Source organism: Cucurbita pepo, chromosome LG17 (assembly GCF_002806865.2).
Source record: "Cucurbita pepo subsp. pepo cultivar mu-cu-16 chromosome LG17, ASM280686v2, whole genome shotgun sequence".
Classification (NCBI taxonomy): domain Eukaryota; kingdom Viridiplantae; phylum Streptophyta; class Magnoliopsida; order Cucurbitales; family Cucurbitaceae; genus Cucurbita; species Cucurbita pepo.
In genome coordinates, this window is record NC_036654.1 from 5,839,924 (window position 1) to 5,854,364 (window position 14,441).

General features: G+C 37.1%; 3 protein-coding genes across 4 annotated transcripts; all 3 read right to left on the reverse strand.

Annotated features, from left to right (window-relative positions):
• Positions 1-494: 494 nt before the first annotated feature.
• LOC111778798 (probable glycerol-3-phosphate acyltransferase 3) lies at positions 495-3,273 on the reverse strand. Its single transcript, XM_023658773.1, has 2 exons — positions 2,554-3,273; positions 495-1,379 (listed from the first exon to the last, which is right to left on the reverse strand). Exons 1-2 carry the CDS (start codon positions 3,271-3,273, stop codon positions 495-497), a joined length of 1,605 nt encoding a protein of 534 aa, XP_023514541.1.
• Positions 3,274-5,945: 2,672 nt separating this feature from the next.
• Positions 5,946-9,007, reverse strand: LOC111778230. Of its 2 annotated transcripts, XM_023657930.1 has the most exons (3): positions 8,607-9,001; positions 6,415-6,992; positions 5,946-6,327 (listed from the first exon to the last, which is right to left on the reverse strand). In XM_023657930.1, the coding sequence occupies exons 2-3, from the start codon at positions 6,944-6,946 to the stop codon at positions 6,182-6,184; spliced, it is 678 nt and encodes a 225-aa protein (XP_023513698.1). In that variant the 5' UTR covers positions 6,947-6,992; positions 8,607-9,001; the 3' UTR covers positions 5,946-6,181. The 2 variants fall into 2 exon arrangements, with proteins under 2 accessions (XP_023513698.1, XP_023513697.1); XM_023657929.1 differs by having other exon boundaries at positions 5,946-6,992; positions 8,607-9,007.
• Positions 9,008-9,142: 135 nt separating this feature from the next.
• LOC111778231 (probable WRKY transcription factor 45) lies at positions 9,143-10,143 on the reverse strand. The gene is made up of 3 exons (XM_023657932.1): positions 9,867-10,143; positions 9,637-9,783; positions 9,143-9,551 (listed from the first exon to the last, which is right to left on the reverse strand). The coding sequence occupies exons 1-3, from the start codon at positions 10,070-10,072 to the stop codon at positions 9,194-9,196; spliced, it is 711 nt and encodes a 236-aa protein (XP_023513700.1). The 5' UTR covers positions 10,073-10,143; the 3' UTR covers positions 9,143-9,193.
• Positions 10,144-14,441: the final 4,298 nt, after the last annotated feature.

A 14,441-nucleotide genomic window follows, 5' to 3' on the forward strand; every position in this document is an offset into this window, starting at 1 on the left:
TATTAACATCTTGCAAGTACGTGAAAGGGACTAAAGAGGATGAACTTTTATGACATTGATTGGCTGTTTGCTTGCCTTGCTAACTTACTTTCTCAACGTGTCCACGATCACGGTGAGGGATCAGGTTGATCGATAATTAATATATTTCAATATCTATCTCTTTTCGAGTAGTTTAAAGATACCAACAGAAATTTTATGCCTTTTATTCCGTGTAAGTTCACCTCAATGGTGTGAAAGTTCTCTATTTATAATCAAATAAATTACAAGATATAATAAGATCAAATATTATATATATGGTAAACTATAATTTAATAAGTATAAAATAAATTAACATTATTTATAAAATTTCAAATCTCAAACCTCAAGATAAAAATATAAAAAAAAAAACAAAAAAAAATTAAAATTAAAATTATAAAAAAGAAATATATATATATATATATATATATATATATATATGTAATATAAATACATAAAATAATTAAGTAATGTTTCCCTTAATGTACAATCCCTTCATTGCCAGCCAGAATCAAGTACTTATCTCTTCTTGTAAGTTTTGTGCACTCAAATTCCAGAGCCTTACCAATCTCCCTTTGCACACAATTGGCGACATCAAACCTTGTGGCTTTATTATCACCGTCCGATGCAAACAATCCATCAACCACGTCCAGCTTCTTTATAGTGTAAGATGGTGAAGGGTTCATCAAGAAGAATATAGGGTCAAAGCACTTGAACCCACTTGCTGTTGTGCCATAAAACATAGAAACATGTGTGTCATTTGCCACCGGGACTATTTTCGCACCGACCTCCGAGAACAAAGGGCTAAATCTAAGAAGATACGGTTCCCTACAAGTGGTTCCTTCAGGACAAACAATCAAGTTCCCATCCGATAACGATTTCGCCATCAGGGTTGCATCCTGACTGCGATTTCGAGTTAGTCTAACCGTTCGAATCGGTGAGAAGAATTCTGAAATCGGACTTAAACTATAGGTGACAGCTAAAGGATTGTTGATTTCTAATGCAGCTGAGATATAGAGAGGGTCCAAGAGTGTTCTATGGTTGCAAACGTAGAGAAGACCTTGGCTATTACGATCGTGATTGTCGTCGGACTTGGTTTTGTCGGTCGGGATTGAAACAGTGAGGCGCATTCCACTAAAGGCATTAATGGGTATGCGTAGATTATTAGGCAAAAGGACAGAAACAAAGATTCTAACGAGAACAAGAATCAAGGCAAAAGGGAGCCACATGAATAGGGCAAGAGTGTTCAACGGAGTCGGGTTTAGAGCAAGCCTTCCATCATGGAACACCAATGGCTTCGGAAATTTGTCTCTAGGGAGTCTCTTCCATCTTTTCTTCTCGACTTCACTTACCACGTAGATTTCCTGTTTACAACCATCACTTGTTAGTTTTTAAAAATTAAATTTATTTATGAATATTAATTTTTATTATTAATCATTTCATGTCTAAATTACATGTGTAAATACTTTTTGGACGTTAATTAATGGTTCATATAACTTTAATACAAAACCTTGTGAACATAAATACTTTTTGGACGTTAATTAATGATTGATATAACTTTAAGATGTAAACGTATACCTAAATTATTTATTATATGATAAGAACGATATGATATATACTCCCTCCTTTCACCAATAAACTACCTTATACATTTAATATTAATAATAAAATGATGAAAAATAATTGAAACATATAAACAAAAAAAATCATTTCAAAAGATTTTTTTAGTCAATATAACTATTTAAATAGATATAATAATTCAAGCCGGTTTCTCTCTGCTAGTTAAAAAATATATATTTTTAACTAAAAAATCAAAAATTTAAATTTTTTCACGTCATAACCCAAATCACCACTAGCAAATAGCAAATATTGTCCATTTTGGCTCGGGTTTTAAAACGCTTCTACTAGGGAGAGGAGGTCTCAGATCCACCGCTAGCAGATATTGTCCTCTTTCGACTTTTCCTTTCGCGCTTCCCCTGAAGGCTTTAAAACGTGTATGCTAGGAGGAGGTTTCCACCCCCTTAGAAAGGGTGGTTTGTTCTCCTTCCCAACCAATGTGGTACATCACAATCTACCCCCCTTCGTGGCCCAGCGTCCTCGCTGGCACTCTTTCCTTCCTCTAATCAATGTGGGACCGCCCCCAAATCCACCCCCTTTGGGGCCAGCGTTCTTACTGGCACACCGCCTCGTGTCTACCTCCCTTTGGGGAACAGCGAGAAGGCTAGCACATCGTTCGGTGTCTGGCTCTAATACCATTTGTAACGTTCCAAATCCACCGCTAGCAGATATTGTCCTCTTTAGACTTTCCCTCTCGGGCTTCCCCTCAAGACTTCAACATCACACCCTTGTAATAAGAAATGTTTCACTCCCCTCTCCAACCGATGTGAGATCTCAGAGTTCATCTTAGGAGTTCAACGAACATAATTAAATCTTCAAAAGAAGTTTTGCTAAAACGGGTTTCGCTCGAATAATTAAAAAATTAAAAATTTGAATCCGTTCATCCCGATAGCGTTGGATTAGGGTTTGAAAAGTACTTACATTGCAAATGGAGGAGAGAAGCTGAAAATCATAGCTCTTTTGAGACCCACAAATCCCAATCAAATTGCTCTTCTTTTGAGACCCATAGCTCTCTTTTTGTTCATCAATCAAATGAGATAATGAACAAAGCTCCACTTTTTCATCCATCAAACCCACAAAATAACCACAAAAAACCTTCAAATCTCTTCCAACTACCAATTCAATCTCCAAATAATCTCTCAAAAAGCTCTCAATCATGACTTGTGGGAAAACATTAGTGAACCCAATTCTTGTCCCTCCTTTTTTCAATGCCTCAAAGGCCTCCAATCCGACGTCGTTTAGGAAGAATTTAGGCAAAACTGAAGACCCAATTCTAAAGCTCTCTTTTTTAACCCCAAAAAATGATATCATCACCATAATCTTCAACCCCATTTCCTGGCCGACAAGTCGGACTAATGGGTACGACATCAAAAGAACTGTCGCTCGGAGTAACCCACCAGCTTCAAAAGCCACCAACATGAAATAAGAGAAGAAAAATGGCGATGTGGGTTTTAGTAGAGCCTCCTCCACGTTAAAGATTAGAACTTTGTCGTCGCCGGAGACGGGGAGTTTCGCCGGAGATTGGTGGTTTTGGTACTTCCGGTGAACGGCGGAAGTGGAAAGTCGGAGCTTTTTGGAGAAAATTTTGTGGAAAAAAAGAGAGAGAGCTTCGAGGAAGAAGAAGGAATTGGATAATGCCATGATTTTCTGAATGAAAATGGACTGAGAATGGTGTATTTATAGGGCTCTTTACTTGTAATTGCCCTTGGTCAAGGGTTTATTTACGTTTCTGCCATTGTTGTTGCTGGTTCTTAACAAGACCCAGCCTTTTACTTGGTCTGTTTTTTCTATGACCAATTAATGTCACACGTAGTTTGACTATTTTTTAGTCAAATTTTTCGCTAAGAGTAAAAAATCGCCTATGGAAAAATCATACTAATTAAAAGAAAACCATTCATACTATGATATGGCTGCCGGGCAAGTAGGTCGATCATTTAGTGGTCCAAGACATCTCTCTCGAGGTAACTGTACAAAAGGAAATTGATCATGGACTATCGCTAAGTTGGACACTGATTCTTCCCGGGTCAATGCTCAAGTGAAAAATGGGGACAAAAAATAACTCTCGTGTTTTGACTCGAATTGATCAAATCATAACCTACGTCTTCTACTGGTATATGACTATGGAGAGACTAAAAGTTATGCACCATTTGATCACGCTTTCGCCCATTGTGGAAAATTCCCCACGGCTGCAGATCTCATTTTAGAATAATGGAATACTCTCCCAGAGCTGGAAGAGGTTGACTTTGTACCATCCAAAGGTCATATAGATCGGAACTCTCTCCCTTGTTCTCAATTAATCAACAACCGGGGGCGGCTCAAGAGGCGCTGCTTTTACTGGTCACGACTCCGATCCTCTTTAATGGGGCGTTGAGGATTGACTAAGAATCTCGAAAGACGTTTGACAAAGTGAAAAAATCTCTATTCAGGTTCCTTGAATCTACGTATTCTTAATCATGCCTAAATGGATGTACGAAGAAACGGGTCACATTTGGTATTCTTCCGATCTCTAAATCTAAACCGTAGACCCTAAACCCATAGTTTTGAAATTTAAATTGAGGTTTAGGGTAGTTGCAATCAATGTTAATGAATTTGACTACGTAGCAGTGGGACATCCCATAGGGACATATGGATACCACAAGACCTTAGAAAAGCTGCCACTGACTATTTCTTCAATGGAAGCATATTGCTAGGAAAGTACACCAGTGACGTTTAGATTTAGCTACCAAAGAGGTCAAAAAAAACGAGCCGTTTCAACTCCGTTCATTAATATCAATCGGTTCAGTTTCATGCACTTTCAAAGTTTGAATACATCAAGATCAATTCGACTTTGGTCAATTTCGATCGATGTTTGCCGTAAGACGATTTCTGAGTTGTGTTTCAAATTTTAATAAATTGATATGATGGGTCGATGTTAGTTTTCAACTTTATAAACATACCCGAAAGGGGTTTGAACTACTATAATTTTTTAAAATTCGGCTTACTTTAAAAAGTATCTAATAGATTTATAATACTATTTAAAATTGATAAAGATATCTTCTTTAAAAAATAGATATTTGAATTGAAATATTTGTTTATTAATTTAAACATGTTTTTATTTTTCAAAATAATCATTGATATCATAAGATAGTAATTATTGTCTCAAACTGTGTACCCATGTTCATGTATGTTCATGTATATCTATCAAAATTATTAGATACCAGATCTTATATTTTCTAGATGAGGGTTGATATCAATTAATAAGGAACTCCAAATTTGTATATAATTCATTTAATCATGACTTTTATTACATTTATTTATGCATCATGCACTCTATCTATATATATATATATATATATATATATATATATATATATATATATATATAACGATTCAACTATTCATATTTGTATCCGATCGAACTGTTACTACAAAAATATTTTATTTAACTTGAATAAAAAAACGGCATCCGTTTAATTTCCTAATTTCTATGTAACATAATTTAAATTAATTAAAAAATTAAAAGCGAAAACGTCTTTAAAAATGAAAACACATAAATTTCAGAGTTGTCCCATGATAGGTTCCTTCATACCTTTTCGTTCCCTTACCATATTAACTCGATGTTAAACTAAAAAAGACATTTTTTTTTTTAATGTCAGGAGTATGAAATTGAACAAGAGCTCGAGAAAGAACAATATTCTAGAGATCTCAAAATATTCTTATGAAGCACGAACCACGGCATGGATGTTGCATTGTTGGAAAATCTTAGATCTTGCTTAACACACTAGATTTTAGTTCCAACTTAAAAGCTCCTAGTAGCGTTTCAAGATTCATGATGTTGATGCTGATGCCAATGCCGCGACCCAATTGCCCCTTCACAGAGCCTCGACCCTCCCCTATCACATACATGGCATAGCAAGTCGCTATCTAATACTCCTTTAACCAAAAACGTTACAACGCTCTTGGGATCATTGAATTGGTTACATGTCAATACAGCACTTCATCATGGGTAGCTAGACATTCCTTCACTGTAGGATCGATCAGTCAGAGCGACAAAGCTCTATATGAGCTAGAGTTTCTCCGCCATTCGCTAACATCTGTTTAACGATAATCTCAGCAATACCCTTTTTCGTGTCATGTCGGTCGCACGACAAGAATCGACCACAAGGCTCAAAATGCAGAGAACTCCATGAGATGTTTTCATACAAGTATCTCTAATGAGATTGGCGGCAACCAAATATAGAAGATCAAAGGAAGCTTTCATTCTTTCATCATCTTGAAATCTAAGAATCAGGCGTACCTGTTTGTTCTTCGGTAAGCATCGGCCAACCAGATCATCATAATTCTTCCGGTTCGGTATCGAAACCGAGAGGAAAAACGTTCATAATTCAACTCATCAACATCAAATCAAAATACAAAAGGGTTTGATTACAAAAATGGGATGTTTCTTGAAAAGACACAAAAGTGTAGTACTAAAAAATGAAGGCCATAGGAGCCACCATGCCAGCCTTTTCTAGAGGAACAAAATCAGACACGAGCTATGCAGCAGCAGGGCTGCATCAACAACAAGTACTCACTTAACAGAGGTGGTGGAATTGGGTATATAGCTTTCATTTCTGGGAAAGTTCATAATGTACTGAACCGAAATGAAACCGCTACTACCACCAACGGCTGGTTCGGGCGACCCCTGGAACAATGAACTGCTTCTAGAGCTTATAACTGTAGACAAACACGAACAAAACATCCTTAAAAACATAAGGACATCGAAGCGGTTCGTAGTTTCAACATCAAGCAGGACTTGCTTACTTTGAACGATTACTACAAGGAAGAAGAGGCATGTGATAATCAAAGCTGGTATGTAAGTATTGCAAGAAGATGTTTTCTCAGCTTTTGCCTTCTTCAACACTTTCATTCGCTCGATTCTCGATCGTTTTTTCATGGCAAGCTCGGCGATTTCCTTGACCAGCATTTGGTCAGCAGCGTCGAGTGAAGGTCCCTTGGGCGGTCGAGGTGGCTTCGGAGCCTTTTTCTTGTTATTATGCTTCCCTCTATCATTCTTCTTCTCGACATTAGCAACGACTTCACGACGACCCTCTTCTCCTTTCAAATTCTTATCTATCAACAATTTTATGCTCGCATCACGGATGATATTGGCAACGTAACTGCTCGAGGCTGCAGCTCGTTCGTCTCGTGGCAGTGTATCCTCTGTCAACCTACCCCAAAAAATGTTCTTCACCTCTCGTTTGATTGAACTTGGCTCCACATTTCCAGCCTCCTCTTTAACAATCTTCGCCCCGCTTTCCAGATCAATGGTGAGATCCCCTTCTCTTAAAGCCATCCACTCAATTTCATAGCCTTTTGAACTATAAATGAACAGAGGAACTCTGCAATCAAAGCTGAGCATTCAATCGCTGTAAACAATGGCCTTAAAGCAATGACAGACGGGAAAACAAAAACAATCCACCGCCCAAGCCCACCGCTAATAGATATTGTCCGTTTTGGCCCGTTACGTATTGTCGTCAGCCTCACGTTTTTAAAACGTGTCTACTAGAAGAGGTTCCCATACCCATATAAAGAATGCTTCGTTCTCTCCTCCAACCGATGTGAGATCTCACAATCCACACTCGTATAAGAAGTGAGGCACACAGCTCGATGCCTAGCTCCGATGCCATTTGTAACAGCCCAGGCTTACTGCTAGTAGATATTGTCCGCTTTGGCCCGTTACGTGTTGCTGTTAGCCTCACGGTTTTAAAACGCGTCTACTAGGAAGAGGTTTCCACACCATATAAGGAATGTTTCGTTTCCCTCTCCAACCGATGTTAGATCTCACAATCCACTCCCTTTTAGGGCCCAGCGTCCTTGCTGGCACAAGGCTAAGTGCCTAGCTCTGATACCATTTGTAACCGCTCAAGCCCACCTCTAGTAGATATTGTCCACTTTGGCCCGTTACGTATTGCCGTCAGCCTCACATTTTTAAAACATGTCTACTAGGAGAGGTTCCCACACCCATATAAGAAATACTTCGTTCTCCCCTCCAACGATGTGAGATCTCACAATCCACACCGTATAAGGAGTAAGGCACACCGCTCGATGCCTAGCTCTGATACCATTTGTAACAGCCCAGGCCCACCGCTAGTTGATATTGTCGGCTTCGACCCATTACGTATAGATGTCAGCCTCACAGTTCTAAAACGCATCTACTAGGAAAGGTTTCCACACCCATATAAGGAATGTTTCATTACCTCTCCAACCGATTAGAGATCTCACAATCCACTCCCCTTTAGGGCCCAACGTCCTTGCTGGCACAAGGCTCAGCGCCTAGCTCTGATACCATTTGTAACAGCTCAAGCCCACCTCGAGTAAATATTGTCCACTTTGGCCCGTTACGTATTGCCGTCAGCTTCACATTTTTAAAACATGTCTACTAGGAGAGCTTACCACACCCATATAAGAAATGCTTCGTTCTCCCCTCCAACCGATGTGAGATCTCACAATCCACACCCTTATAAGGAGTGAGGCACACCGCTCGATGCCTAGTTCTGATACCATTTGTAACAGCCCAGGCCCACCGCTAGTTGATATTGTCGGCCGTCAGCCTCACGATTCTAAAATGCATCTACCAAGAGAGGTTTCCACACCCATATAAGGAATGCTTTCGTTCCCTCTCCAACCGGTGTGAGATATCCAAACAATCTAACCCATCAGTCTCCTAAATTTACACCAGATAAGCAAGAAAACAACAATCAAAACAGGAAATGAGCCAACACCAAAGTTTCCAACAACATCGGCAATGTCGAAACAAACAAATGAGAAAAACAACAATACACAAACAACACCGCCACCGAAGTCTCAAGAAACCCATCAGACAAGAAATGATCGAAAACAAAACAGACCATCCAACCAAACAGAAACCCATCAAACAAACGGGAAATGGAACAAATTAATCGCAAAACAACCTAAAATGAGTCGAACCAAACAATGATTGAGTAGAAGCATACCGAAGTTGAAGCTCAGACCGACAAAATCCAAATCGATTTTGATGGTGTTCTTCCGATCATCTGGTGGGAAAAATCAAAACGAACATCATCGAAGAAAAAACAAGGGATTAATGATCGAATTTGTGTTAATCGGAGATGGCGACCGACGATTGAATCAATCCAACGGAAACGGTAACTCCCATGAAACTTGATTCTGAATCGTCGGTCACATTTGTAAATTTCTGGGCCGGAAATGATTTTTTTTTTTTTCATTTATGGGGGATTAATTGAATTTTTTATGGGTAAATTTAGTTTTTTTTTTTTAGTAAATTCTTTTGTTGAATTAAAAAATAGTTTCATAAATTAGAAGAAACATCTCTGTTTTTGCGGAAAGAAATATGTTATAAATAAATTATGTGGTGTTCACATAATAATAATTATTAAAAAATTATTACATAAAACGACGATAGTTGTTGGAGAGGGGAACGAAATATTCGTGGAAACCTCTTCTTAAACGATGCGTTTTAAAATAGTAAAGCTGATGGAGAAACGTAACAGGTCAAAACAGATAATATCTGTTAGTAGTAGACTTTGGTTGTTACAATACGTCACTCATAATTAGTAGTAGAAGCAAATAAATGAGTAAATGGATCAAAGGAGGCAGTGTGTTGTGGCAATCGCTCGTGATGAAATGATGGTGCCACAAAGTCATTGGGGTGGCGGGCAAAATTTAAATTATGAACGTTTTGGTTGTGAAAGAGATAGGGAGGGGTGGTGGTGAATGATGTGGAACCCTCGTGGAGAGAGGTAGAGATAGGCGGAGGAAAGAAGGTTGATCGAGTCATGACAGGGGTAGAGTGAGTGTGTTGGCCTTCATAAGTTGTGATAACAATGCTGGGATCTTTCAAGCATCTCTCCACTCGTTTCTTTACGTGACATGCCACACTAGTACAACGATAATAGCTCCTACACAAAGAAAAAAAGCATGTTAGAGATGTTTGTGCACGGTAAGATTTAGGGTATAATAGTAATTTGAGTACAACGATATTACCTTGGATAAGGGCTGTTTTTTACAGCTTTTTGCCCGTACTTTCTCCATCTATATCCATCTTCTAAATGATCAACTTTGCTCTTCGTCATGAACGTGTATCGTTGTTCTTGCTCTTTCTTCTTCTGATTCGTCTTCTTTGTTTTCGACCTAAATTTAATATTTTAAATACATCAACAACGTGGTTATATTAATACACTTGAATTAAAAAAAAAAAAAAAAAAAACACTAACGAGTGGTTAGATTTAACAGTTTTTTGTCGAGGTTTCTTTTCTTCTTCTAAATTCAACTCCGACAACTCGTCATTGATGAGCTGGCTGGACGATGTAGGCCATGCATTCAAAATCTCCAAATTCTCGGGGTCGATAGCGGGATTTTGAATTGGGTAAGACGATGTCGAAAACATATCAAATTGCGACCAAATTAAATCGAGCTCCATAAACCCTAGCCGGTGAAATAAGGCTTTTAGAGAGAGAATTGAGGGGTTGGGATATTGAGAATAATAGGGATTGGGGAGAGGGAGGCTGTTTTTGTAGTGGTGGTGACCGGCAATTGCAGGTCAATGTTTTGTACGGACAGACAGTGGGAGTGGAAAACAAGTACGTGGGCCGACACAACAGGAGGTGTGAAACGGGGGTTTAGACGCACGTGAAGTATATTCGACCAAATGATGAAATGCGACGTCGTTTTATAAGCATGCGTAATAAATATTATTATTATTATTTTGCTTTTTTGCTTTTCTCAATCCCCAAATTGCTTCACTGTCTCCCCAATCTTTTCCTTTAAAAAAGAAAAAGGATTTAATAATAAAAGATATTCAAATATTTATGAAAAATAGTGTTATTATTTTATTATTTTAATGTATCAAAATCATTGTAATGTGATAGATTTTGGATGAATTCAAATCATCTTTCCAAGGAATTCGGTTGATAATAATTTTATTTTTAAAAAAATTTAAAATTAATTGATTAATAATTTTTAGTATATAAATTTAAATATTAGATATGTCTCATCGCCATTTTCACTTTAATTTTTAATATAATATACACGCATGATCTATTGTCGATTTTAATTATTTATTTTTAATGAAAATGTAAGGGTGTTCGTATGACTTCATAACTCAATCGAACTTGAAAATAGAGTTATAATTCAACTCAACTCTATTTAACGTTTGTAAACTGATGTTAATGATACATCATGACATGTTGTACTATAAAATCTATTTACCGATCCAACTAAAAGAAATCTTGTTTTCCTTTTTCTTCGCTTCTTTTGACGATATAATCCCTAGAAAAGTGCACACGTGTGGTTCCGAAGTTTCGTGCTGCCTTCTCATTTCATTTTCAATTTCTAATTATTTATTCAAATTTAACTCATGGTTCGAGTTGGTTTAAATTCATAAAACACTTCAACTTAGATCAATTTTAATCCAATAAATTGAGTAATGCACCTCGATCATCAACAGTTAAATGAGTCGGAATCAAGGACCGAGCATGATTTAGGGAATGATTTGTGCTTAATACTACACTTTTTGACAACTAATTTGGTATTATGGCATACTAAAATCTTTTAAACTATTAATTAATGCAACATAATAAGTCAACACTTCTGTTAGAAGATAAAAGTTCTAGGGAATGATCATGAATTTATAACGAAGGAATACATCTTAGTATGAACCCTTCTGGAGAAGTCAAAAGTAAAGTCATGAGAGTTTATGCTCAAAGTAGATAATATTATATCATTGTGGAGAGTCGTGTTCATCTAACTTGGTATCTAAGTCATGCCCTAAAACTTAATCGTAAGAAAAATGAGTCAAGCATCTTCAAAAACAGTAAAAAATGACTAAGACTCCAAAGAAGTCGAGCTTCGTGTTGACGATAAAAGTCCCATATACGCTAATTTAGAGAACCTCTACTCATGGTATTAATTGAATTTTAACAATTAAAAATAAATCCCCGAGGAATGTAAAAAATATGAATATGAAGTAAAAGCAAAATTACATTTCTCTTTAAAGCGACAANAAAAAAAAAAAAAAAAAAAAAAAAAAAAAAAAAAAAAAAAAAAAAAAAAAAAAAAAAAAAGAATTGGACCGAAAGGTCGACGATGTGGGACCCAGTCGCCGAGTAAAAGAAAACCGGCGAAATTCACGAGAAACTTAATTTCAAGAAGGAAAAAAAAGGTTTTTTTTTTCTTTAGAGTGTACGGGTACACGTCAGCATCCCGGATCGTAGTCGAATCCACGGCGGAAGGTGTTGGGCTGCTCTCATCCGTCGATTCGATTAGACGTGTCGTACGATCGTACGTGTTCTATTTCTTTTAGTTCGGTTAAAAAACAAGGAAATTTCTGGAATCACACGTGTCTACCTATATTTTTTTTTTTTTTTTTATGAAAAAATATTATTTGACGGACATTAATATTGAGATTAAGAATCTCTAAATTTGAGTAAATTAAGATTAATTTAAAATTAATTATATGCAAATGTAAATTTAAACTCAACACATTGAAAATGGTAGGTGCCGACACGTCGTTAGAGAGTCGACAACGCAACACACTTGAATCACAATGTCGGTCCATTTCTTGTCTCCTCCTTCATATATATCCCATGCCATTCGATAATAAATCATGCTCTATTTTATTTTATTTATTATGGTCAAGTCCATTTTTATTTAAATGTTATTCAAAGATTTTCATTTTGATCATTTGTATGTACGGCTGTGATTGATCTGATTATTCCATGATGAAATAATTTCTAAATGAGCTAAATTATTGGGCCTGAGGCCCAATAATTTTTTCATGGTCAAGTTAATATTATTTTAGCTTTTGAGTTAGTTTAAGCATTTTAATTTAAATTTGGTGCTATTTTTGAGTTAAATTATAAAATTTGTCATAATTTTGAGAGGAAAAAATAAAATAAAATCAAACCCAAATAATAATAATAATAATACACAATAATATTACAAATGAAAAATAAAAAAGAAACTCTTAAATAATTACCACCCCATATTAAAAAAAAATGCAAATACGAATAAAGAAAAAAAAAAAAAGGAAAAAGAATGATATATATAAAATCGCATATATCAATCTTTAGAGAAACACATATACATATATATAAAAATTAAATAGTAAAATAAAAAATAAAAGTGTTTGAAATAATCTCACTCATGATCATTAGAAGAAGCGGATAAGACATCAACCAAATTCTTCATGAATCTCACTCTTGTTTGCAGCGACAATATGTAATCAGCTGTTTGAGTGAAAAGCTGTTCTAATGATCCGACACAGCCTTCATGGTTGTTGCTGTTGTTCATGTTTGGTACGAGGTTTCTTAATGTGCTGACTCTTTGCTCGATTCTAGTTGATGATCTTGATCTTCTCTTCTTCGTCAATGAGTTGCTGCTTCTTCTTCTTCTGTTGAAGCTCTTGGCTATGGCTTCTTGTTGTTCTTGTTGTTCTTGTTGTTCTTCCATTGATGTTTCATCTTGTGATGGTTCTTTCATGTTGAGTTGAACTACCAAAAGGGTTTCTGGGTAAACTCCCATGGCTTGCTTTTGCTTTGTTTTCTCTTTGAGAGAGAGAGAGAAAGATAGGATTTTGGAAATTGGGAATTGGGAACTTTGGATGATGAATGTAATGACCTAGAGGGTTTATATATATATATATATATATGGGGGGAATTTGTGAAATGGGTTGGTGAGGAAAGAGAGGATAAGATTTCAAATATAATCGAGTTTTCACTCCACATCCCACCGTTAACGAGCGGTAGCTACTGATGATAATGGATGCCTGATTGTTCAGACGGTAACGATAGTATCTTGTACCTGAATCGGTGGCTCACTTTTTCTAAATAATGGGGAAGAGGACTGAAACATGACACTAAAATACTCTACTGAGAGAAAGATAGGCTGTCACGAACGTGGAGAAGGTAGGATGGGCAGATGGTTAGATCTAGTATGGATCGTACATGGACAGTAGTTAGAGTTGGCAACTCTCTTAGGGTTCCCTCATTTGGGATCTCTGGAGAAGAGGATCAGGTTGGCTCTAGCGAATAGCTTGAGATAGTATCTCCCTTCAACCCTTTAAGCGAAATGCTGCAAAAGGGAGGAAAATCCATGGACCGACCCCATCGTCTCCACTGAGATCACCCCAAGGACACCTTCGATATCCAGGAGTGTTCGTTAGGGAGGGGAACGAAGTATTCCTTAAACGGGTATAGAAACCTCTCCTAACAGACACGTTTTAAAATCATGAAGCTGACAGTGATACGTANCCTTTTCTACTGTAAAGATTCAGAGAATAAGCAAAAGATAGGTTGGTTACGACGGCTAACTAGGAATCCGAGCGAGGACACTTCCTGATAGTGGTTCCAGGTCAAGTGAAGGAGTTAAGGAGAATGAGAAGAGGAGTTTAGTCTTTACTTGTGAAAGAATAGGATGATGAATGAGCTTAGCGTTACTTTCTCTTCAGTGTAAGTAGAAAGAACCCATGAGAGCTTCCTGTAGAGCCGACGGATTGAATAAGAACACAAATACGGGAATAGACTAAAGCGGACAATATCTGGTACCCGTTCCGAGTTAAAAACATAATTAAAGACTAGGAAGGGTGGGGTGGGCATGTTGTCCAACTCAAAGCACATGCATCCACATGATTTTCACACCATCTTCCACAGCCCCCCTCCCTCATATAATCACACCCTGGATTATTCCTCCCCCACTTTCCAAGTTCAATGGATAGCATTTACAAACACACAAGCCATCGTCCCCTCTCAACGTCATTACAATACTCATACAACACATTTATAGATGAATTA

Bases quoted from the DNA above. Each gene is read 5' to 3' on its own strand.
- LOC111778231 (XM_023657932.1), bottom strand. From the start codon at position 10,072: ATGGAGCTCGATTTAATTTGGTCGCAATTTGATATGTTTTCGACATCG. The intron at 9,784-9,866 runs GTTAGTGTTTTT...TATTAAATTTAG, and splicing joins ACTGTTAAATCTAACCACTC to GTCGAAAACAAAGAAGACGA. The intron at 9,552-9,636 runs GTAATATCGTTG...TTCTTTGTGTAG, and splicing joins AAAAACAGCCCTTATCCAAG to GAGCTATTATCGTTGTACTA.
- LOC111778230 (XM_023657929.1), bottom strand. From the start codon at position 6,946: ATGGCTTTAAGAGAAGGGGATCTCACCATTGATCTGGAAAGCGGGGCG.
- LOC111778798 (XM_023658773.1), bottom strand. From the start codon at position 3,273: ATGGCATTATCCAATTCCTTCTTCTTCCTCGAAGCTCTCTCTCTTTTT. The intron at 1,380-2,553 runs GTAAGTACTTTT...GGTTGTAAACAG, and splicing joins TTCTCTCCTCCATTTGCAAT to GAAATCTACGTGGTAAGTGA.